The 25666-nt window shown below is 42.7% G+C and overlaps 1 protein-coding gene across 1 annotated transcript in view; it reads left to right on the top strand.

The window, feature by feature from the left end:
- Positions 1–7986: 7986 nt before the first annotated feature.
- Positions 7987–25666, top strand: part of SOBP (sine oculis binding protein homolog) — a gene marked incomplete at both ends in the record, with an annotated part of 102113 nt that continues 84433 nt past the window's right edge. Inside the window, 3 exons of the mRNA XM_080615284.1 lie at positions 7987–8082; positions 17608–17746; positions 19554–19739. Of these exons, the coding sequence (XP_080471410.1) occupies positions 7987–8082; positions 17608–17746; positions 19554–19739 (421 nt within the window). The remainder of the gene's footprint in view (positions 8083–17607; positions 17747–19553; positions 19740–25666) is intronic.

Genomic DNA, 25666 nt, shown 5'->3' with positions numbered 1-25666 from the left:
GACTCACTGGAACAAGCTCAGCAAAGGGCCATGGGGATGATGAAGAGACTGGAGCATCTGGCAGATGAGGAGAGGCTGAGACATTTGGGGTTGTTCAGTTAGGAGAAAAGAAGGCTCGGGGGAGATTTGATCAATGTGTATAAATACCTGATGGAGGGTAGAGAAGATGAAGCCAGGCTGTCCTCAGTGAAAGGACAAGGGGCACGTGGACACACATTGAAATACAGCAAATTCCATTTGTATGATCTCCAGAGCTACCTTCCAGTCTCAGCTATTTTTTGATTTGCTGAATAACAACCATATTCCTACACTGAAAATACATGGCACATCCTAGTCCTGAATATTTTTTCTGTTATACATTCCCAAGGTATGTTTGGGGACTTTTTTACAGACTTTTGACCAACAGCAATTGAATGCATTGCCATTATGTATTAGGATGTGTAAATATAACTGAGAAGATCAAGAGACTGAATCACATGTCATGTAGGATTCTGGTGAGATGCTGGCAGGAAAGCAAGCACTGCAGTAGAAAACTGATTGTCAAAAAATGACATGTGAAAGCCCAACTTTACCCAAGTCTAAATTATTTAATATATGTCACTGTAGATACCTTGACATGTTTCTTTAGGTCCATGAAATAAATGAATAACCCACTTTACCTTGTGTATGTAATGCAGGGGGTAATTTGGACAAAATGATGTAATGTTTTGGAAAGCATGACAAGGAAATTATGGATGAAAAAACTCTAGAATGACTTTTATGAATGAAAAGAACCTGTAATTGCTTTCCATCCCTTGACAGATGTTACTTAAACTGACATACTATATCATGCAACAAAGCTCACAGGGGTAATACAGGATTACGAGAAAATGTATAAACCACTATCTTTATTGTAAAAAATTCTTTTGTTCTTCACAGAAAGACAGAGAGGAGGGATGCCTTTTAGCCTGATTCAGATTACTGTAATAATATTTTCAGAAATGTATCAGCACAATTGATCTATTAAAAAATGAAAATGAAGTTAAAAGGGAAGGAGAACTTTCTGCTGTACCCTCTCCCCTCTCCTCCTGTCATTGTAGCATCTGGGAGACTTCTCTGTTTATTAAAGCGAAAACAAGAAGACTCCCTCCTGCCTTCTTCTGTGTGGAGAAGTAAAAGAATGGGAAGGGGCAGAAATGGTCATTGTTGAGAAATTATAGGTGAAGAAATGAGCGTGCCTTGGCTGTAAATATTCTCAGTTCGCCTGGAGAGAGATGATAGCTGCTGAAGAGCTGCAAAGACCACAAGTTTCCACCCCTCACCAGTTTCACTTCTGGCTTTAACAGTTCCCTGCTTTCAAGGTACGTGAGAAACGGGGTGGACACACAGACAGTAGGAGGGTCTCACGGGTCCCTCAGGCCTTCTCCGAAGTATCTTTTGGAGGTCAGCATTTTGAGTGTCAGCCACAAGTTAAAAAGAACCCCTCAAGAAAGCAGAGCTTGCTATATGCTCTTACCAACCTGTATGACAGAGCAAGTAGACCACTGGTTTGAATTAAATGAAACTGCAAAATATTGACAAGTACAGTACAGTCCTTAACCTTAATGAAGTCTGGAGGTTGCGAATGCATAGTTTGTCACAGGCAAGTTCAATCAGGTATAATGTGTCCAAGTTTCTTGCTCATCCATAGGTCCTTCATTTCCCTCTACCTGATTTTTGGCATTATATCCAATATTAAAGCATCACAACAGAGTCACTGAATAACCATAGTGGATAGACAGGGAGTAGCAGTAGACAGATGATAAAGATTTTTCCCCAAAGTCAATACTGGTGTCCGGGGCATATTTTACTAATTTGGTTTTTAATGCATTTCTACCTTTTTAGAGGTGAAATATTGATTGATTTTTAATGGCATGGGTGCACTCTGATGCTGAAGAAGGAAAAGACTTCTGGCTTCCTTTTGCTGTAGGGACCAGGAGAAATGTAACAAGAAACAAAAAGGCATTTTAACGGAAGTCTTAGAAGTATTTAACAAAGAGAAACAAGTTAACATTTCTTTCTGTTTATCAAATTATGTGAAGTTTCAAGCAAGAGGAGCAAGCACTAATTAATGATTTAATAAGTTATATAATGTTTTTCCGTCTTTGCCAGAACTTTAAAAAGCATTAACAGTATTAAGGCTCTATCTTGCCATTAATCTGTACAGACTTGACACTGATACTCTAAAACAGCACAAAAAATGAAATACTCATCAATATTAAAATACCTCCAAACATTTCCAGACCTTTGCATTTGGAAAGCCGCCACTGCTCCCATTTCAGCTGCCATACTGCATCTGCTTTGGAGAGGCTACCTCTTGACATTTTGCAGAACAGCCTCTAATCTTCTAAGGAAACTCTGGATTGAGATTAGTATCCACAGCAGAAAAGAATCTGCAGACACTACTGTGTGTGAGTAATGCTGCAGGCATTCATCCAAGCTCAGGAATGAGTGGAATGTACCCGTTCTCAAAGGTATGGGTGAAATAACATCATTGAAGTGGAAGTGGGGATTGGGTGGAACTGAAGCAAGGGAGAAGTTCACATGTGTCTTTTCCATGTGTATGAAAATGGCCGGCTGTACTTGTAAAAAAAAAAAAAAAAGAAAAAAATAATAAAAATGGGAACTGGTATTTTAATTATTCAGTGCATTTATTTGCTTCTGATGGCATAAATAATCTATCACCATAGCGTGTCGTACAAAAAGTCAAAGGAACATTTCCACTTCAAATCAAGTAGAAAAAAAAATCAACATAACGGTACTTTTCTGTAAATAAATATAATGAATTTCTTTGTTTAATTAAACACTTCAGCAAACCAAACACCTGAATTTAAATTGCTGTTTATTACGGCTTCCCTTCAGGTACAGGTGAGATGAGAATAGGTTGGCGTGCGAAAGGCTGCAGAGACATGCGTTTTCCACAGTGATTGGCATTGCTAAGCAAGCTGACAGAGAGCTGATAACACCTTGGCAGGCAGGGAACGGTGAGGTAAATTATCAGCGATATTAAGAGAAACCAGTTAAGAGCCACACCTTTACTGTGGCCTGCCACGTCTGCGGCTGCTGTTTGGGAAGAAGTACAAGAGGCTCCCTTTTTAACTTCAGCTTTCTCCCTGGACGTGTGGGTGTACAGGGACGTTTATACGTGCATAAATGCACGCAGACTGGTGCTTACACGCGTCTTGGTATCCGTGGTTCCATGATGCGTTTTTCCCACCGTGGTGTCGAGGCGGAGGAGGAGAGAAACAGGAGGGGGAGCTCTCGCCGCAGCTGCCGCGCCGCAGCCCGGGCTCCGCCGGGCAGGGGAGTTACCCCGGGCAGGGAGGCTACCCGGGGCCGGGGTTTGGGGCCCGGCCTCCTCCTCCCTTCGGGCACCAGCACAGCGGCTGCAGCGATCACCCCCTAACTTGTCCTAATTCTGACAGCTTTGAAAACCGCCACGTCGTTTTCGGTGTGCACGCAGAGTGCCGTTTGCTTGATTCCGCTGCCTTTAAAAAACCTTTCGCTCTGAAGGTTTGTGCCACTTACGTATTTACCAGCTGGGAAAAATCAGGGCTGCTCCTTTATCTCGTCCTCTGCAGCAAGCAATCACAAGAAGAAATAGCTCAGTAGTAACATTAAGGAGTTAAGCATTAATAAAGATCCTTTGAAGAACTTAGTTACAGCAAATTGTTGCTTTTTTGTTACTTAAAAAGCACCTCTGCCAAATGGACTGATGCCCTTTCAAAACACAGAAATACTAATAAATAGCAATATGATTAATAAAATATAAATTAAAAGTGGGATGATTTATTTTTGGCAACTCATTTGCACCTATCATTTTATGAACAATTATTTGGTTTTCAGAAGTCCAAATTAGTGTGCTTGCAAAGAGTCCAAGTGCAAATTCAGAGCTGAAAACGCAAAGCTGTGTAGAACAAAAATGCAAAAATACTTGGCAGAGCCTGGCAAAGCACCTTGGGTGTAATACGCGTGCTTGGACAATGGAAGGAAAAGCTCAGGTTCTTGCCGTGACTCAGATACAGCGGGGACCTGAACCTCAGTCTTGCAGGTGACTTAGAGACCACAGAAAGGCAGTTCATGTGGTGTTTTTCTTCCCAATTTTGAATGCAACCAATGAGCTAATCAGAAAAATCCCCAACCCAAAGCCCTTGAACAGGCAAGACAGAGAGAAACTTACTCTATTGCACTGTGGTTAGAGCACACACTCATAGTGGGAAGCCTGATCTGCAGTTCCTACTCTTTTTTGAGATGAGTTACAATAAGAAGTAGGAAGCTTCTTTTTCCCTCACATCGAAAAATCCTATCTTTGCTTTGAATGTGAATGGAAACATATTTCGAAAGCCCTGCATTTTTATTTAATTTTTTTTTTTTTTTTTTTTTTTTTTTTTTTTGAGAACATGGGATTCTTGCTTTCCAATGCACACTATATAATAGATTGATTTAAAATCACCTTGGAAATTTCACAAGGAAATTGGTCTCATTAAACTCAGGAGCAAAATATTCACTGATTTCCAGAAGATCAGGATCTGATCTTTGGCTGAAATATGCTTACTGATACCACATACCACAGTATCTTTGGCTGGTAGAATAAATACAAGCAGCCCTACTGGTCCAATCAGCCACCTTTATTCACCTATTTATGATGTTTGCAGAATCCATAGCAAGCACTACTGAACCAGGTTTCTTTATCAAAAATACAGGTTTTCCCACAAGAAATATGTGCTGTCACAGTTCAGTAAATGTATTTAATGTTAAGGTCTCTGTAATGTAAACAGCAGATTTATTTTCTCGTAGCTTTTTGGAGACGTTCAGATCAATGCCATTGTACAACTGACAAATTTAAGGCTTCCACAAATTCTGATTCTCTTTACAAGTTCATGAGTTACCATTAAAACCTGAAAGCATTTTGGGTGGATTTTTGTTAGTCATTCCCTCTCCAGTAACAAATGGAATAATTAGACAGTTTCCACAACTTTTCTAGTACCTACGATGCGTGTCAGATAACATCAGAGCACTCTAAATGCATGAACTTCTGTGTTGACAGTCAATGGTCTTCCATATGCTCTCACTAGAAGAACAACTTCCCAAGAATATGTAGTATCATAATGTGCAATGTATAAAGGTAATAACAGCTCTAGGAAAGTAGGAATCATGACAGTTGCAGAAATAATCTGCTGTCAGATGAAGAGAGATACTATTATTAGGACACAGGGAGGTAGAACTTTTGTATCTACGCCTAGACTGTATTAGATACTGGGAAAACAGGATATGCTCTCAGACCATGGCTTTCATCTGGTGGTTGATGGCATACTGAGGTGGGTTGGAGGCTGTTTTTAAGGAGCTCACCAGAAGTAGCTGTTAAAAGTGAGTCTCCTGTCAGGAGGCATAAGTTCACATCTCCATTCAAAAGTCTTTGGAAAAATACCGGGAAAAAAAGCCTAACTGAAATCCACTGTTTTTGGTGATGAAGAAGTGAGGACCAGCATTCGGAATTGGTAGCAAGTGAGGTGGGAAGTTCTTCCATTCACAATCAAACCTTCAGCTGTTAGTCAGGAATAGTGGAATGACAGATTTGACCCTGAAGGCATTTGTTTCAGTCTACTTACCATAACCTGCTGAAGACAATTTGCATCGTTTGGGCTTGCAAATATGCTCTTCAAATCCCTTCCAACATTAAAGGAAATTCTGGTTTTGTTGGGATTTGGGGATTAATCTTTTTGTCGGAGTATCAACTCGGTTTGTTACATTTATGCAGCGAAACAATGCTTTATTACAATATATGTAGTAAGTGTTGAAAGTACTTTTCAGACATTTCACTGGACAAGAACCGTTTGAGGCAATACTCTGTTTAGCAGAAGTTCTAAGGTTTTCAAAAACTGCCTGCTATCAGCTCTACAGGGAAACTAGTGATATATCCCTAGTACAAGAATTAACTTTGCCTTTTTCATTAGAATGACTGCGTGTATCATCAAGGTGGTGGTGATCCAAAGCAGAATAGTTGCCTGAGATTGGCTTGCTTTGTTTCCAGCTAAAGGTTTCAAAGAACTCTGAGGCTATGTAAGACTGTGTTTATTAAGCAACTTCGCCTTGCGCTGCCTGTCTTATCCCTACTGTGTGAGATAATACATTAGGATTCTGGGAATATGTACTTGGTGAGAGCTCAACTGTACTGATCTGTTTGTAATAGAATACGGTGAACAAAACATAGAGATGAGGTTGCTGGTGGTGGTTGGAGGGGCATAGGAGGGAAACCATCCTTTGGAGGTTACTTGCAGAGTCCCAGGTTAGTTTCCCCATGTTTCAGAACTCCCTGCATTGTAAAATATTACAGGCAAGAAAAAACAAACAAATCACTTCCCCCCAAAAAAAATCTTGATTTCTCTTGCTTGCTGGTGGTGACTCTGAGGCCAGAGCTTGTGCTCCTGGGGTGTGCAGAATGGACGGAGCTCACAGCACGACCCCTGCTGCAGCTGATCCCTGTGGCTCCTTGCTGCCAGCGGAGCCTTCTTGAGGGTCTCTGCAAGGTTCCGCTGCTCTGCCAGAATGAACCATCAGATCTGTTCTGTTCCAACATCTGCGTGATTCTTCTGGGCAACGAGGGGAGTGGCAGCACTGTCACTTCACAACGGCCATGACCTTAGTACTGCAGATGTGCTCTGGGATTTTACAGACTGAGGTCTGGTTGCCACCTCATCTTTTTATGCTCGCTGCTCTAATAGCCAGGACTATGCCAGGTCCCAGGGTCTTCCTCTTCTCAGGGCCACGGGGGAAAATGTGCTCTGTGTCTCGAATCGCTCTGCTATCTGAAGCAGGCAAGCAAAGCTCATTTCAGTCACGAAACAAGCAACGGAGTTGCGCTCAACTTTTTATACTAAAAAATGTCAGCGATTTAAGCTTCAGAAACAGAGGATGTAAATTAGACATTGTTGCACACAAACCGAACTTATCTTTCACAGGCTAAACAGCGATTTTTATGGGAAGCCTACTCATACCCACACCGAACACCGTTTATTTTTCGACTGCGGGTCTTTTTAATTTTTTTTTAATGTACAATTTTAAGGTGTACCACAGTCATAATGAGAAACCCCGTACAACTCCGATTTTGACTAATGGAACAATGGGCACCCCCGTGCCGTACCGTGTTGTACCACAGTAATTAGGGACTGACTGCCAGGGAGCGCGGAAGCACAGCCCAGGAATAATCAATGCATCCCCCACAGCGTGTGCTGTAATCCAGCACCTCGCCGCTGAACCGCGTCCCACCAAACCATTCATCCTCACCTCCCAGGCGCGGATAAAGGGACAGCCAGGAGGTACCCAACCTCAGCACGGCGGACAGCCCCCTCTCACCAGCCCGGCCCGGCCCGGCCCCGCGGGGAGGCGCTGGGGGCACACGGCGGGGGGGGGGGGGGCGCACAGCCCCCTCCCCCATCAGCCGCTCCGCCCCCTCCGCTCCGCTCCGCCCGGTGCTTGGCGCAGCAACCCCCCCCCCTTTCTCCTCCTCCTCCTCCTCACCCCCCCCGGCTCCCATGGCGGGCAGCGGCGGCCGATTCGGTGCCGGCAAGCCCCGCCCGCCAGCGGGCCGAGGCCGGCCTCCCCCTTTCCCCGGCCGCCCCCTCCGCGGCAGCCCGCCAGCAGCGCCACAGCAGGCGCGGGGCCGGCTCGCTCCGCGCTGCCTCTCGCCCGCCCGCCCGCCCCGCCGCCCCGCCGCGCCGCGCCGCTCCCATGCAGGCGGGCGGCGAGGCAGAAGATGGCTGACTCGCCGGGGCACCGGCGCCCCTGTCCGCCCGCGCCCCCCGCCCGCCCGCCGCCATCGCCACTGCCGCCGCGCTCCCCCCGGGCCCTCCGCGGCGCCGCCTGCCACCACTGAGAGCCGCCGCCGCCGCCGCCCCCCCCCCGCGCCCCTCCCGGCCCCCCCAGAGCACCAGCAGCCATTTCATCTCCACCACCAAGTAGGCGCAAAAAATGGCAGAAATGGAGAAAGAAGGGAGACCTCCCGAAAATAAAAGGAGCAGGAAGCCGGCTCACCCGGTGAAGCGGGAGATCAACGAGGAGATGAAGGTGGGTGCCTGTGATGGGGAAGGGAGCGGGGGTCTCCCCCCCACCCCCCGCCTCCGTGCGTGGAAACGAAATAAGAAAGGATCTCTTGTCATTTTTTTTTTTTTGTAGGATGCACTGAGTGTGTCTCAACTCCGCCTCCTGGGCTGAAAACAGAGACGAATTCACAGGCTGCAAACCCTGTTCATTCACCAGCTTTATTTATTTTTTTAGCATAGCTCTCCCTCCTCGGGCTTTTTCAGCTCCTTGGGTGCCAGTGATGAGCCTTTTTTCCTTCCCTTTTTATTTGTTTCTACAGCCATCCGCTCAGGTAGCTGGGAAGCCCTTAAAGTTAGGAAAGAAAGGGACCTCTTTTAAACACTGTATTTCTCTCGTTTTCCCAGTAGCCAGCTGCAACTGTGTAATTAAATTGTCAAAGTGCAATGCTGCGGTCGGAGCCGCGCATCATCGTTCTCGCACTTGAGCGCGGGGACCCCTTCCCTCTCTTCCTCCCTCTCGCCTTGTCCTCTGCTTTCTGTGTTTCGCTTCCCAGTCCATCCCAGCGGCAGAGGTGCTGCTGGAAGGTGGCTGGTCGGGGTTGCTTTTTCTGGATGTGTATTCTGCGGAGGGCTGTCCTGCCTGATAGGAACCGGTGCCAGTCCAGCTGTGCTCTGAAAGTAGCACTTCAGGCTGCCGCTCCAGATGTTAGGATGGCTGCGATCGCACAAAAACGTTATTGCAGGACTTCTTTTATCATTAGGTCGCCGCTCCAGGCTTGACCGGCCCTATTTTTTTGAGCCTGTTTTCCATGTCTGTTCCGTGTCTGTTTGTTTTATGTCTCAAATTCTCCAAAGTTGGGAACAATGTATTGGGAGACTTCGGCTGAACTTGTTGTTCAATGTGCTGATAAGGCATAGTCTGGTTACGAGATGAAGCTGCTGCATTTAATTTGAATATGTCATTTATTAGGAGGCTGATTGTAAGTGGAGGACTGCCTGGAAAATGTCACACGTTTGCATAGTATGTATAGTATATAGGCGCGTATATAAATATGCATGATGCCTAGTGAAAATGTCTTTGCTTTCCGGAGCAGTGATCTCCCTGTGTAAAAATAAACGGGAATGCACAGTCCCCTCCCCTCTTCCCTCTCTGCACACCACTGATTTCAGTTAGGTGCCCTTTCCTGCCCAAGGCAGGCGTTCTTGCCCCTGCTGCCTGGGTAATGAGCATGTACACAGTTCTGCGTGCACATCGACTGGAAATGTGGACAAGCGTAGTATTAGGGGAACGAGTGCAATAACGTGTCGGCACATCTCTTTGGAAACAAACTGTACTAGTTTTGGGTCCTGAGGACTGGTATTATTCTTTGCGAGATATACGGCACATCCGGTTTTCAGAGAGGGCTCTGTGCGGGCACTGAAGATTGAGAGTCATGGCTCATTGTAATACCACATAGTTTTGAGGACTGCAGAGGTCTGTAGTATAGGGCAGTGGCCCCTTAGAGCATCACCTAATGTGATCTATATGGATTGCAGCTTTTAAGTTTCATAGGTTCTAGAATTACAAATTAGCTGATTTTAATCAAAACATGTGAAATGTTATCCTGGCTGGATATAAAGGCTGACTGTGCTGGATCCTCTGGGTTTGTTTTGTTTACTTTGGCTGCAGGCACACTCAGCGGTTTGGGAGATAGTTGTTCTTCTACAGTATAACAGATGTTTGTCTGAAAGGGTGAGGAAGAAACAAAAACAACATTGTGTGAAGGAGAAAAATTACACAATTTCAAACTAATGCTTTGGTATTAAGCACTGACGTTAACCTTCGTGTAGAGTTTCTCTTTTTTTAATCATGGGTGGCTGCTTAAGGTTAGAAACCTCAAGATTTCAGCTGACTTAAAAATTAAAGGTGGGTAGAAACGGCATTTTGAACGGATGTGATTTCTGGTTGAGAGCGAGATAGCTGGTGGCAGAACCTTTCACGAAACACAGGCCACCTTTCAATGTAAACTATGCTGTATATGCTGTGCATTTTTAGTAGGACAGTTGGCTGCTATCATCTGAGAAGGGGTAAGAGAAGGGGATTGTCGTGGTTTAAGCCCAGGCACCAGGACAGGGATTAAAAAAGAAGCGGTTTGAATTTTGACTGGTTAAGAAAGTTAAAATCCTGTGGCGATTATTTACTCTCCTTTCTTTACTGATGAATTAAGATGTCTAGTTGTTCTTCCTACACCCAAAGAATACAATAATGTAACAAATTTGTTACACCGTGCAAAATGTTTGCAGCAAAAGGACAGAGGGAGCACAATGTGCCCTTGTGTAGGTTCGTATCTGTAATGTTCAAACAGGCTGACTGTTTCCCTTAATCTGAACTGCTTTCATCTGGACCAGTGTAAAATAAGCTCTGGTAAGTAATCACGGCAGAGCAGAAAGAAAGGAATGTATACAGCAATAGACAGCCTAAGCTGTAAAAACTGTAACCCGAGTATCAGCAGCAGATCAGATATCAAGGCTTTAAGGTAGGGGAAATGAAAGAGATGAAGGGGAGGAAAAGACGAGAGAGGGAATGGAAAAGTCAGCTTGGAAAGTGAAGGAGAAGTAGGAGGGCCCCCTCAGGGAAATTTGGCTCAGGGATTAGGGAATTTTATCATGGTGTACAGTGACCTACTCAGGTTTCAGCCCACGTTGGATCGAATTGCCTCCCTTTGCTAGCAGAAAGAAAAAAGGACTGGTGTATATGTGATTTTCTTTTTTTTTTTTTTCCTTTCCCCTCCTTCGGATAATAAAAAAAGCCATTGGTACAAGTATCTATTTTAAGTACAGCAAATGCAGGGCACTATGAATGAGCAATAAAGTTACCTCATCACAGAGACTTCCTTCAAGATTCACTGTTTGATACAGCCAGATATTTACTCGAGAAGGTTCACAGCACCTGACTGGCTTGGTTTGCTCCCTTCCAACAGTAGTGTCACAGCTTGGTTTTAACATGACTGGGTGGATATTCAGGTTGCTTGCTCTCTCCTTATGCCAGCTGTTAAGTTACGTTTTTGTTATCGCTAACCTAATGTACATGATGGTTATGACAAATTTTAATTTGATACAATGTTGTGTGCAAGAAGTACATGTCTGTGTGGTTTTCTGATGTTGCATTTCAATGAAGAATATATTGAGGAGGAACTGTTTTGTTTTGCTCTGAACTTCACAGCCTCTGGTGTTTTCTAGTTATTTTTTTCCTTTTGTCCCCCATCCTCCTTCAGACGATAGTTTCCATTTTTATTTCCTGAGGTAGTGTCGTTCACCTCATGCTTTGGAATAGAGCAGATAGTTACTCTGAAATTCAGTTCAGTGCTGTTTCTCACTCGCTGGTGAATAACGCCTGATAGATCCAAAGCTGTTGTCATCAAGGAACCCAGTCCTGTTTTAAGACCAAAATATTTTTTTACAATTTCATTGATGAAAGCACTCATCACGGCGCGGTGATGGCTTCCCCATCATCTATCCCTCCCCAGCTTATTTCCATTTGCCATCCTGCTGCCAGGCCGCAGTGCTGCTCCAGAGGAACAGCTAGGTCCTCCGCAGTGTTGTGAAATGAAGTTGTGTCCAATACTGGGTTGTACCCGAAGTTCTCCTGAACAAACCAGACAATGTGTCCACGTGTCTCTGTCAGTTGAAAGGCGAGCAGTTAATTTGCGCTGTAATTTCACAGGGCTGCTCCATGTGCCTGAGGAGTTTACCATCTATAAATATTCTTAATAACTAATTTGTATCTAAAATTGGGCTTCGTTCCTGATGCCTAGAGCTTAAGACAGCCCCATCTGTTACAGTTTAATAGTAAACTCATCAGAAGATCTTTCAGTTTAGTGTTTTAATATTCCCCGTTTGGCATTTAGAAGTACTACTGTCAGGAGGAGGGAAGCAGTGAAGCAGGCATAGCAGCCGTGCGCCTGGAGCGAGCCAGATCCCTCGGAGTGCTCTGAAGAGTCCAAGGAAACTCCTCCCTTCTCTCCTGAAAAGCAAAAAATGTCCGTGGGGAAGTGGAGAGGCAGGGAGGCTTTATCAGTTGTACTATTTCAGGAGACCGATGTGGGGGGCTTGTTTTTGCAGTCTGCGTGGAAGGAATCCTGTGGGATGAGTGCGAAGGGAGTTGTGTTATCTGTACAGGGAGCCTCACCTGCCTGTGCACCACAGAAACAACACTTCCCCAAACCAAGTTTGTATTGCAGAACCAAATGTGTACGTTGGAGCACAAAGGAAACCAAAGCATCAAGACATTTTGCTTTCTCATAGCATAAAATCCAATATGGTGACAACATACATAAGCAAAGAAAGTGAAGGCTGTAAAAAAGAAATCCAAGTTCATATTGTGACCCTAGAAACCTTTTTATTTCCTTGGTGTAAGTGAAAAGTGAATTTGTGGGGCTTTGCACTGAGTGGGTTCTGCAGGCAAGGAAATGGAATGGAGCCACTGTGCTTCCTCCCAGATCTGAAATAAACATTCAGCAGTAAAACCTAGAAGAAAATGAGTCTGACAGACTCATTCTCCCCTGCGTTTCCTGCCTCCGTGTTTGCCAGGCCTCATTTGCTGAAGCCAGGCCTTGCCCCCTGTGAGTAATGTTCATAGAGAAGGGAAGAGAAGAGGTCTAAGATGGAAAGAGAAGCATGGCTCAGCTTCAGAATGTATTAATTAGAAGAGATTTGGGAAAATGATGCATTACGATGTAAAAAAAATCAAGCTGTAGGTGTCCTGTTACGATGAAATGAATCCTAAAAAGGGAATAAATGTGATATTTTAGCATATAAGTTAGTCTCAGAAAGGAGAGAAACCACAGTCTGGCGACTCAACACCCTCTTCTTCATCTTTTCTATGAATAGGAAGCAAATTCAAGAAGCAAATTCAAGTCAAAATACCAATGAGCATAATAGTTAGGTGGTTATCCTGGCTCTTCCAGGAGGAAGGCTATTTCTGTACATCACAAGAATAGAGAAATCACACGGTTAAAACATGCAAATTACTCATTGCCCTGCAGTGGTGATAAGTGATTTGGGACTTAGCAGGGGGCAAAAGAAGAATTGCTGTCTATTAGGAAAGAAGGGCGTTGGTGGTGTTGTGTGACTGTGGCCACTGGAGCGTTTTTGGGCCAGTTTCTTTGGCAGGGATGCGCTGGTTGTGCTGCAGCCGCAGTGAATGCCTGGCAGTTAGGCAGCTGCGATGGTGCGCTGTCAGCTAGAGGAACACGAGACTTTTGGCTCTGGGAGGATGTTCACTGACTGCCTGGGTGCACTAACAGTGAAGAGGTTGTCAGTGTTTCCACCACAGCCTTGTGAGTCTGGCTGCTTGGTGCGTGCACAAGTGGCATGGTGGTGTGAGCACAGAAGCACACGGGGCAGGATTTTAGTGCTTTTCTTCTCAGCTCTGGTGTTGGCCCACTCTGAACAGCACAGAGGCTTGCTCTCTTTGTTTCCCTGCAGGGGATGGAGCATTGCCTCCTGGGCAGGGCAAAGCTAGTTTCTGTGCTGTAGTTTTGCAATGAAATCCATGGATCCTGCAAGGCTCCCATTGGGTTCAGTGGGATTTGTATTGGGCCAAAGGGTCCCAGCTTAGCAGTGTGGTTGCTGACTTGGATTTTATTGATGATGGACAGGGCTGTGGGGTTGGGGTGGCAGCCTTCAACCTGCAGACCCTCCACATTCCGTTTGGGAATGAGTCTGAAAGTAGGCATGGAAGAGCTCAGTGCCTCTGCTGTCCTGTTCCTGCAAAAGCTTGGAATTGCAGCTACTTGCACATCCTTCATCTGGTCATCCATATTTGTCTTTACATCTCCTCTCTGGGCTTTGGCAGGTCTGTCATCTGTCAGTTCAATTGGTTCCTGTGTAGGCTGCTTCATCAGTGCTTCTTCTGCTCTCATGCTTCAACCTCAGGTTGATCCCCCATTCTTGCTTTTCTGAAGCACTGTTTTTACAATCAATCACCCTTCCTTTCACTAACCCTTCTAAGCCTGTACATCTTCCAGTGAGGTTCTGCTGTGCGTGTACAGGTTGTGTATTAATTGTCTTGCTTCCTTCCCTTAACTTCATCAGGAACTGGGCTTTCTTGCTCTCCTCTGCCTCTTCCTTTTTTTTTTTTTTTTGCATTCACACAGAGAAAATTAGTCTTGTCTCATCTCGTCATTTGTATTTTGACTTGCCACCACACTGGTCTTTACAGATACCATCTTGTTACTGCATCTTGAACCCATGTAGGTTGGGATTACCATTGCAATGGAATGAGTGGGAACAATGAAATAAGAATAGTGGTCATCTTTAGGGCAGCAGCTTCAGCAAGGGTATGGGGAGGGACTTTATAAGAGCAAGTAGTGATAGGACAAGGGGTAATGGCATTAAACTGAAAGACAGTAGATTGAGATGAGATACCGGGAAGAAGTTCTTCCCTGTGAGGGTGGTGAGACACTGGCACAGGTTGCCCAGAGAAGCTGTGGCTGCTCCATCCCTGGCAGTGTTCAAGGCCAGGTTGGATGGGGCTTTGAGCAACCTGGTCTAATGAAGGATGTCCCTGCCCATGGCAGGGGGTTGGAACTGGATGATCTTTAAGGTCTCTTCCAACCCAAACTGTTCTATGGTTCTATGGCATGACCTGTATGACCATCAACTTGACTGACAGGATATTAAACGTTGCTGCAAATTGCTGCTGTAGTTGGGAGTCTGGGGGAAGGTGATGTGCTTCTGTGGATACCTATCTGTGTGAGAGAGTTAGTACTGAAGAAAACATCTCTCAACTTTAACTACCAGCTTGATAAGGATGGGATCATCCTCTTGGTTTGATATGCGTAAAATACTGTGTAATGAAGCTCTGGCTGTCAGCCACAAAAAGAATAGTTTAAGAGTGATCATCACTCTAACAGGTAAGATAATTTATGAAAGAGTAGCTTAATTTTTTTTTAATTTATCCAAGCATCCTTGTTGAGAAATCACGGTGTTAAAAAGGGGCTTACTTTTGTGAGGGCAATATGCAGCCTCATTGTACTCTCATTGAATTTGGTAGGAAATACCCCAGTGATTTTTTTTTTTTTTTTTTTTTTAAGAGTCAAGTTTCTGTGATGGGTAATTTCAAAATAATTTGTATTTTTGTCATTATGAGTGTTCATTTTTGTGTGTCACCTGTCATGAGTAGAAAAAATGAGACTTGAAAAGTACTTAAACTTTGTGCCGTTACAAACCAAATCTGGTCACTTTGACTAGATTCTGAAGAGACATATACGTGTATGAATTGCAGGAAAAACATACATATAGCCTTCTTTACATGTTCTTTGCCAAGTAATTAGAAATTACTTGTTGCCTGAGTTGAACAACAGTGCAAATAAAACACAGAGCATCCACAGGAGGCAAATTTAGAGCTACTCAATTTGGTTGCATGGAGTTTAAGTCAGGAAGACTTTGTCAGTTGGTCTCTACCTTGCTGGGTTAGTCTTTAGGGCTGTGTCTCCATAGCTGAAATTTAGCAAAGGAAGGGAGGCTGGCAGAGCTTGCCTTTGTGCCTCCATGTACCCATCCAGGCCATTCTGAGTGAGCTGCAGTGGCGAGGTTTCACTCACTATCTCCAGGTCATTTTGTTGGATTCTTAGGAGTTAGAAACAGGATCTGTGCTGAGAGAGAAGTTTTCTAAAAAGCTAAAAACCAACCAAACAAAAAATTTAGAAAAATTTCATGGTTTTGCTAATATTTAAAACACAGCACTGCATCAAATGAGTGTAAATACATACATTAGAAATGAGTGTGTGTGGTAGCCACATGACGCTGTATTGTACTCATTGCAAACTCTAGTAGTGACATAGTCCAGAGGTAATGGGCTGTCATACTTACAATGCTTACAGTAGAGGTGGAGATGGAACGATGCAATGTTTTCTGGTGTTTCAGGGCAGCACAGAACAGCCATGGAATTGAGATTTCCAGCAGGAGGTCAAGTGAAAATGAAAGGGGGAAAAAACAAAAGGAAATTGATGCTCCGGAGGTCTACTGTGGGGTTTTGTTTTGGTTTTTCTTTTCCTGAAATGTGTGTTTGTGGCACAATTGCACAAATGATACTCCTGGAAGAGTACAAATTGCTTGTGTTTATTGCTTATAGCTGTTTTACAGCGCTCCTTGAGTGACAGGAACACCTATGCAATCTGGTGTGATGAATGAGCCAGGAGCAGTGCAGGGCTCTGATGTTCTGGGGCAGAGCGTCTGCTGTAGTTTTGAATTCGGAAGCAATTATCATCTGATTAATTTTATTTATTTATTTAAATGACTGGAGAATTGCTGTGTTCTGTCATTAGACTTGCTCCCACTCAAAATTAAGCTAGAGCAGCTACTAAACAAAATCTAGCAATGTGCAAATTTGACATGTACCATTTGTTCTGAATTGGTGTCATATTCTCCTTATTCGTTTGCTGGTAGCCAGAGTCCCGGGAGATGGTGCATATCAGGAGCATTATTTTAGATGTCAAGATCTTAAAGGGAAATTAAATTTGGAATTTATTTTTAAAGAATAATGGTAAAAAACCACAGAGACCAAATAGAAAGGCTTTGTGTGTGGCTTTTTTGGTTCATTTAATAGTTGTCATACTACTTTAAGCTGATCTTTGCCATCACAATAATTCATTAGCTGGTTTCCTGTGGTAGTTTCCTAAATCCGTAAGCTGTAGAGCTCCATAGCACTATTTGGTTTCTGAAAGCTCTGTTGCCTGGCTGCAGATTTCTTAACTTACTCCACTAAATCTCCTGGCCCAGTAATGAGCATTTTCTGCAGAAATATTTTTGCCACGTGACCTAGAGGATGTGTTTTTAATAGAATTTCAAAGTTATGACAGTCATGTTCCGTATTTTGCATTTCCATGCAAACATAAAATGTAACCACACGGCTGCTTGGAAATTGGTTGAAAATAAATACGGCAAAACTGAGAAAGGTTTCCTTAAACAAATATAAGAGATGTTTGTATGAAACGTTATGGTAAAATGCTTTCATGGTGAAGAGTTTTTAAGTGGTTTGACTATGTAAGGGCTTATAACCAAGGAAAAATGTCTTCACTGTGATTTTATTCGATTTGGTTCATGGGCATCTCAAGGAACTGTAATTGTGTCAGTGACCTGCTCCAGCTGAAAAGATTGTAGCACAGTAAGATTGATTAACTGCTGGCTGAAAAAATCCCTTCTTTTCTGTTATTCTCTTGCTGCAGTCTTAAATATTTTATGGCAACACAGGCAAGTTTGTATGACGAATGTATGTTAAAATATTTCTGACATTGAATACCAGAGCAAAAGTCATAAATAACTATCCTTTTCATTTTTTTTAAGTTACAGACTTATGAGTCTGTGTCATAATTACATGTGCCAGTCAGAGATTTAAATGCATTACACTTTATGCACTTGACTTATGAAATGAACATTAGTCTTTGAGGAGGTGGGCCAAACCTGACACTTCCTCGTGTAGCACGGATACGGTTCGATTTATGCTGTCCTCCATTCTTTCCAAATGGTTATTGATTACAAAAATAAGTAGGTAATTTTTCTCTTTCAGAACTTTGCAGAAAACACTATGAATGAGCTCCTTGGCTGGTATGGTTACGATAAGGTTGAATTGAAAGATGGAGAAGATATTGAATTCAGGAACTACTCAGCAGATGGGGAAAGCCGCCAGCACATTTCTGTTCTTAAAGGTAATGCGACTTCATGTTTCTGTGTTCATGCAAAGAAGGATTAATATCTCAACCTGTTGGAATTGGCATGGGTTGGGAAGCGTGTTCTGCTGCTTGCTTTGTGGTTGGTTTACATAAAAATATCACAGAGTGCCTTCTGGTCTGAGGAAGCTAATAGGGTATGAGGAAAATCCCTTAAAATTACTGTTAGTAGACTTACTAATATACCTTCACTAATAATACCTTTTGTGAGTCAGTTGAAAGTCCTGTACCTATGGTATTAATAAACTGCTCGACTGGAAAAGAGGGAGCACTTTCTTAGCAGTGTGGCTTTAAGGAACCCTTTTGCTTTCAAAATTGAGGCTTTTTGACTATGACTTTTTAAAATGCTGGAAGATTTTGAGCTGGAATATTCACAACACAGGTAGGAATGAGAGTGAACATTCACAAAAGGGTCGTCACCCATGTTTATAGTATACTGTCTTCTGCAAGTGCTGTAGAAGTTCTCCAGGGATGGGATTTGTTTGGAACAATGCTGGATCTTCATGGTTCAAAACGTAAAGGATGGGATCCAGTCTGTTTGTTAAGCTTTTCAGTTGCTGCCTTCTGACTCTTCAGTTTCAGGGAATGGGTAGAGACTTGGAATCAGAGTAAAGGGAATGCTGCATCTTGACTTATCTAGAAAGACTTCCTCAAAGGTTAGGTAAAGAGAGGAAACAGTGGCAACTTTTATGTTCTTAGGCTGCCACTTTTCACTACATTTGTGGCCGACTGTGTTTGGGTTTTCTTTATGATGGCCCACAGTGGCTCTGTATTCAGTGAGTGTTGCAGTGAGTACTGGTATCAGAGAGACAAGTTCTGAAGGAGAGATGGTTAGGAAAAAGGTGGAAAAATTAGAACTAAAGCTGAAATAACCTAACCGTGTTAAAATTGAATGTTTGCAGCTTGTTAGTTCTGTGGTGACATTGGTGATCAATATGTATTTTTCATTGAAAATGTGATGTCATTAAGTCACCTTTGAATAACCTTGTACTTGAGTAGTGATGTGATTCATTTATTTATGTTTTAATAAATAGATCTTTTATTGAATGGTTTATGACTTCAGTCTATGCCTGATGAAATTTGTGATATACTTCTTTTATAGACGCATGATCTGAATCATACATTTTATGTACCAAAGAAAGATGTCAAATACCTGTGGCAGGTAGAAATCTTTGGTGTATGCAGTCTATGAGAGGGAATAAGAAGAATTAAGTCCTGCCCCATAGCTAACTGAGGTGCATTAGAGAAATTCCTACAAATAAGAATCCTGAAGTAACTTGGGATTAAAGAAGTAGAATAATAACTGTCATAATTTCATGTGCACTTTGCTGTAATTTCAGTATTTTGTTTCTGTCTTTAAATCCTTTCCATTACTACTCCTTATATTATTGCTAGAGAATTAGGAATTCTTTTATTTTTCAATTTATGCTTCTTGTATTGGTGAAGTTATAGTACATTGAGTGTGATCACTGTGCAAACAGTAGAAGTAAAGGACAAGAATAGGGTGTCATTGATTAAACCAGGCATACTAAGGGTATGCATAAGGAAATTATCCTATCTTTTTTTTTAAAAAAAAAAAAAAATGTGAATTTTATTTTAAAAATATAGAGCATTTCTGAAAAATACTGGCAAGTATCTGTTTTTTAAAAGAGGTCATATATAGGGGTTATTGTGCACTCTTCTTCTATTAGGGTAAGTAATTTAATGAGGAGATTGGTGATAGTATGTAGGGGCATTTAAGAAATCTAGGTGTCATACTGTACAATGTGTTCTTTGTGTTTTACAGAAAATTCTTTGCCAAAACCAAAATTACCTGAGGACAGTGTTATTTCACCGTACAATATAAATCCAAGCTACCCAGGGCTTGCCACAGGAAATGGACTATCAGACTCACCAGCAGGGTCGAAGGATCATGGGAATGTACCGATTATTGTCCCATTAATTCCACCACCTTTCATAAAGCCACCAGCAGGTAAATCCTGATGAACATTTAAAAATGGTTACTATCATTGACACGTCCTGAGATTGCTCTATCATGATGTCTTAGTGATGGACCTAATTTCAAAGTGTTTAAAAACAGTCGCAGGGAACTTTAAAACAGAGTGGGAGAGTGACTTTATTTGTTGGTATTCTTGAAAAACTTCTGCAAATGCAGCGACAACAGATCTGTGCTGCTTGTGACTCTCAGCACGCTGGATTATACTCTCAGCACTTCAAAAACATCTGCTTTTTAGAAAGAAAAAAGATTTTGTTCTGATGCATGAAGGCTTTAAATAAGTTAATGGAAGATGATTAAATTAAAAATAGGCTCCATGAAAGAAACAGTGGAAGAGTCAAAGCCATCAAATCAATATCATGTCTTTATATCAGGTTAACAAGCTCATCCTGAGAAAACTTTCTCTTGACTGTTAGTGAAATCCCTGACCGTTGTCTCTTGAGGGTTTAATATGATCATGGGGACTGCACTGACATGTTTTACATTTTCATTAGATTTTTATCAGGAGTGATTTTATAACATGCCACTCCTGAGTTTGCATGAAAAATGAGGTATTCCACACTGCATGCTGCTTACCATAATCTGTGAAAGGAACTCTTAACGGCTACACCAGGGTGATTAATTGCTGTGTTATTGTTTACTGCTGTACACAGTGTGATAACTGGTAGATTTAGATAGTGGCAGGCTCAGTCCTACTTCCGTGGATGTCCCTGGGTGTTGCTCTGGGTTCTCTTGGGTGATCGAGGCACCGAGGAGCACAGGGTGACTTGCAGTACCTACTGACCAGCAGTAGCTATCTACATGCAGGGAGACAGTTGGCTAAAGAGTCCCCACCAGGTGTGGGGATGCTCCTGCAGAGGCAGAACAACTTGTAGGATCAGGTCCCAGGTGTGAGATGGTCACCTATGTGACCTTTTGTTGCATTGACTAAAGGTAACTGTAAAATACTGATTGGTTCAAGAAAGCGTTTGCCTGCTGACAGTCATGGGATAGACTACAGTTGCTCCTCCCAAATTATTTTTAAGCCATTGAGTTTTATCTCTAAAAGAAGTATACTAATATGCTATGAATAATTTTCAGATGTTACTCAATATGCATTCTTTGCCAAAGACTTTTCAGCTATTTTATATGATATTTGCTAATTACCAAAGCTATTTGGGCCCATTCCTGCAGCCTTTACACAGCTAAAGATCTCAGGCCATATGGGCTGGATCCTCAGCTGTTGTTGATTTGGCCCTAAAGCTTTAATCAAGGGCTTGTGCCATCCCAAGCTATTTTCTCCTCCAATCTGAGTCATGAATGAATCCAGGATGCTGAATTTGTGGTATGTGAACACAGGGCTATAACATGCATTGTGCAAACTGCCACAGTTGCTGGATTTTTATGACATCGAACAAGCAGGAGGAGATGGAGCTGTGAAGTAGAAAAACAAATTACTGCAACAGTAGTTAAATGGGCACAGGGGAACCTTGTCCAAGTCAACTGCCTTCTGGTCTTTGCCTGTCCACCTATAATGTGTGATCCCATATTCAAATGTAATGCTAAGGGTAATGTGCAGAGAAGGCTATTCATAAGTATTTTCCAACTTTAGGTTTTTAATTCATTAATTCATAATGAAAATCATTGTTTTACTTGCATAGGGGATATAAATACATAATCTCTGCCTCCTCTGACTTAATCCCATGATCAGTAATGAGCACTAGATTACCATGACTTCTGAGCAATGAGCATATTTATCTCACCTTTGTTTTAGAGAGCAAAGTTTGGTAGGACCAGAGAAGGAGGAGACCCACAACCTTTGTGGGATTTGCAATAAGCATCAGTAGTAATTGTTTTGTTTTATCTTAGGGCGTAGGTGCCCTAGTCATGATCACCCAAAGAGCCTGGCAAGAAACAACTGGTGGGTACAAGTAGAAAAGGGAGTACAAAGGAGCCAGGAGAGCCAGCGTGTAAGGCAGTGGTCTTGGCACTGCACTTTGACACCATTATGTGGGCACTACATCAAAGCAGAAAACTTCAGAGTGATACAAAGCCAGACAAGAGTAACTCTGGGGATGTTTTCTCAGAGCCCCTCACAAGCACAGGAGCGACTTTGGAAACAGCATAAAGGTGCTTCTTAAGAGTTGAGCAGGCAAATGAAAAAGACTTAAATCATTAATTGCTTGAGCTGAAAGTCGACATTTTCAACATGGGGGAGAGAGGGGCTGTGGCTGACCTGCCACAAGAACAGAAGCTGCTTATGTTTGTTCAGGTTAATAAATGAAGAAAGGAAACAGCAGGGAGAGGCAGAAGGGGTCCAGGAGAGAGCTTCAAGGTTAAAATGCTGGGCAGAGAAACGGACTTTTGCCACACATTTTGAGTGGATGTGCATAGAACAAGGTTACAATACAGGTCAGATAGAAAACCAGGTACTGCTGCACTGTAGTGACTGAACTGCTGAGAATCAGGATGAGTCCAGACTTTGTGGATGGATGGGGAAAGCTTTTATATACCATACAGGAGAAAAATCTACAAGATTTAAATATATCTCAAAGAGGGTGCCTACAGATGGAAATGGTATTTAAATCGTGAACCTGAAGGACAGGAAAGATGATGGTGTGGTCTACTGTTATTGAGCAAATAATATGGAGTGAGCACTCAGGGAAAAAATTATTAAGACTTAAATTCTTGCTGTGTTGGTCTTGATCTGAAGGGTTAGCACCAGTAAAGAAGTACCAGAGAGACAGGCTGAGGTATTCAGAGGATAAGCAGATCCAAGAAACAGTCACAATGAATTATTAGTTGAATAATTTTGGCAGATAAGATGCTATACAGATAAGAGGGAGAAGAGAAAGAGCAGAGCGTGGGGATTGTTCATAGAAGCCTGAAGAGAGAAATGGGAAGGATACCCCGCAATGTGCACTGGTGTAACAGTTGCACGAGTAGAAGCAGTACTGGGACAAGAGTCAGGAAGCCAAGGGAAACAGGCTTTCCAGGGAGGCAGATATGATTCTTGGTATCAGGAATTGTTACCAGAAGTAAGAAGGAGAAGGAAGGAGTACTGATCCTAGGCTATGTCTAGGAAAGAGTCACTGAAGATTTCAGCCAATAGGTATTTCTTGAGCATGTTGGAAAACTTCGAACAGTGTCCTGTCTGCATTTGTATTTCGTATGAACAGGCTAAAACCTTGAACATTAACAAAATTACCTTTCCTCCCCACTCTTATTTTACAGGAAAGTGTTGTGTGGGGTTTTTTTTTTTTTTTTTTCCTCCTCCTTTTGAAAACCAAACAATTATGAGCAGTCTGACTAAAACTGTACCTCCAAGCTGTTCAGCTCTCTGTTTTAGTCAAATGAAATACTAGGTAAAAATGTGGCTATACAATCCAGGAAAACATTAGAGTTCAACCTGACCAAGTATGAACAGCTTCAGTAAAGACACTCTCTCCTTGCTGTACCTGAGAACTACACCCTTAAAAGGCTGAGTTAAATGCCTGGGCGCTCTGTGGTGCACTGACTGTCTACAGGCTCGAGTTATGACTTGTTGGTTCAGGGCACTAAATCCAGTTATGGGAAGCCTCCACAAAAAGGATGCCGCTTACTCAGATCTGGAGGCTATTTGCAAGAGCACCACCAGGCAGGTAGACCATGCTCAGGCAGTGCCCAAATCAAGTGGGACTTTATCAATCAACATCAGCCATCTGACCTGCATTTGGAAGCAAATAAGAAGTCAGTGCAGCCTTCAGAGAGTTGGTGTAATAGTCTCCTTGTGGCTGATAACTGTCCTTCTTGTCCAGCAGGCTGGTAGCTGTGTTTACTGCTAGCAGCAGATTCTGAGTGATCTTCAGGGTTAATCTCCAGTGCAACCCTTTGCAACAAACTGATACTAAAATTGGTTCTGCTTGGTTAGAAGATTCTTATACACAGTAACATAAAGAAAGTGGTTTTTTGTTTGTTTGGGGTTCCCCTCCCCTCCCCCCTTAAAAATTACATAGAAATAGAGAAAAAACCCAGAAGTGAAATAGCCAGGAATGACCTAGAAATAGAAACCCCACCACATCTGTGCAGGGTATGTGGCTGTAGTGTGCAGCATGCAAACATCCTAAGTTATTCTGCACCCCTTAGTGGTAAATCTGAGAGGGCACTTAGGGTGACTGCCCTTTTGCTCAGACAGGTTTGAACGGCTGTTGTTACATGGGATGAAGGAAGGCTAAAATCAAGATTAGTCAAAGAAGTATGCAAAAAATTCTTTCAGTGCAGGTGAGAACTTGCTGCCTCCTTCCCCTGGCACCTGCAGCACCTGCTGGAGGCTATGTATGGTGTCTCAGTTTCCCTATGTTTTAAAGAGTGCTCTTTGGTTTACTTTCTCTTGTGATCCCCATGGCAGTGCTTCAGTAGGGGAGGTACAACTGCTGGTTGGTCTAGCCTTTGAGCATGGGTGTCAGCAAAACTCTTCCCTTTCTTGCCTCCTCCTGTGCGTACAAGTGATGCACTGGGTGCATCTGCTGTTCTAAGCATCCCACACGTGAAACAGCTCCTTGCCATGCTGCGCTGTGAGGGAAGGTCGCTGTCAAGGGGCGAGGTGGAAGGGGAGGTAGAGAGAATGATGGCATTCAGTTGACTGACATTTCCATAGGCGAAAGACATGCAAGGAAAATATAATGCTCCTTCCCAGGGTTTTCACAAGATAACGAGTATTTGGGAAAGGAAATAGGATTAAAATCCTCCAACCTGCCGATCAGAGTCTCTACATAATATTTGGTTCAGTGATTCTGAAATTATAATGGTTGGGGTCATACCAAAAGTTACCAGAAACTTGTGAAAATGAAGGAGGAATGGGCTGGAGGAACTGTATCTGTTGAGACAAAATATCTTAAAGGGGGAGCAGAAGCATTTCCAGTGCTGACTACCTTGTAAAATAGGCCTGTTACCTAAGTTGGCAAGTAAATGTTATATTTAAATACTAAAGCAAGTAACTAGGTATTTTATAGAAAGGAACAATTGATTTTCTGTGTTACAGCTTAACATAGCTTTAGATTTAAAGTTTATGGGATTTTTTTGTAAATATAAGTATACATGGGTAACTTGGTGAAATGTCTGGGATTAAATAGAGTCTCTGCCCTGTGAACACTCTGGAATTGCCCATTGTAACCTCTCTCAATATTTAAATTGTATTGGAGGAATCTGGAAGCACAAAAGATGTTTTAAATGGTAGTTAGCAGGGCAGTAAAAATTAATTCCAAGATCATCTGTCTAAATTCACCAGGGAATTGGTTCTCTGACTGCATTACTAAGAAGTCTGATTCCAGGCAGAACCCGGTGGCGCTTTGCCTTAAATAAAGACCATATTATCAGATCTAATTAAGTCTGTATATTGAGGAGACTTTCATTTTACTATGCTCTGGATCCCTGTTTGGTATTTCTCAAATCTTATTTGAGTTACTGAACGGCATTAACAGTTTCTCTAACTGCAGGTTTAGCTCTCTAGTAAAGATCACTGCAACAAATCCTATAGTTGCTACTCTTCAAATTCTTTCTCCTGTTTTCAGTTTGAAACATCACCTAATTTACACTTGTAGGGGTATTAGTGCCTGGTTTTTAAAATGCCAATGGTTGCCAGGTTGCCTGCCCCATCTAGCCCTCTGTTGATGTCTTTTGCTTTCTGTTGAGGGCCAAGTGTTTCCTTTGTGCTAAAAAGAAAATCACTAAGTCCATGTATGCTCTTTAATAGCATACATTCAAAATACCCAGGGAGTTCCCCCCCCATTAGCTGAAATAGGTGCCTTTTTGTTTGCATGCTTAAAACCTGCCTAAATGCCAGCTTTTAATTGTGTTGTGCATTCAGTCCTTACTGAACTATGCATGAGAATGTGCCTCAACTCATGCATAGAAAACGTGGGCAAGCCTGGTTCCCCAAAATGATT

Source organism: Psittacula echo (genome assembly GCF_963264785.1).
Source record: "Psittacula echo genome assembly, chromosome: 4".
Classification (NCBI taxonomy): domain Eukaryota; kingdom Metazoa; phylum Chordata; class Aves; order Psittaciformes; family Psittacidae; genus Psittacula; species Psittacula echo.
This window is presented reverse-complemented; position numbering and strand designations above follow the sequence as displayed.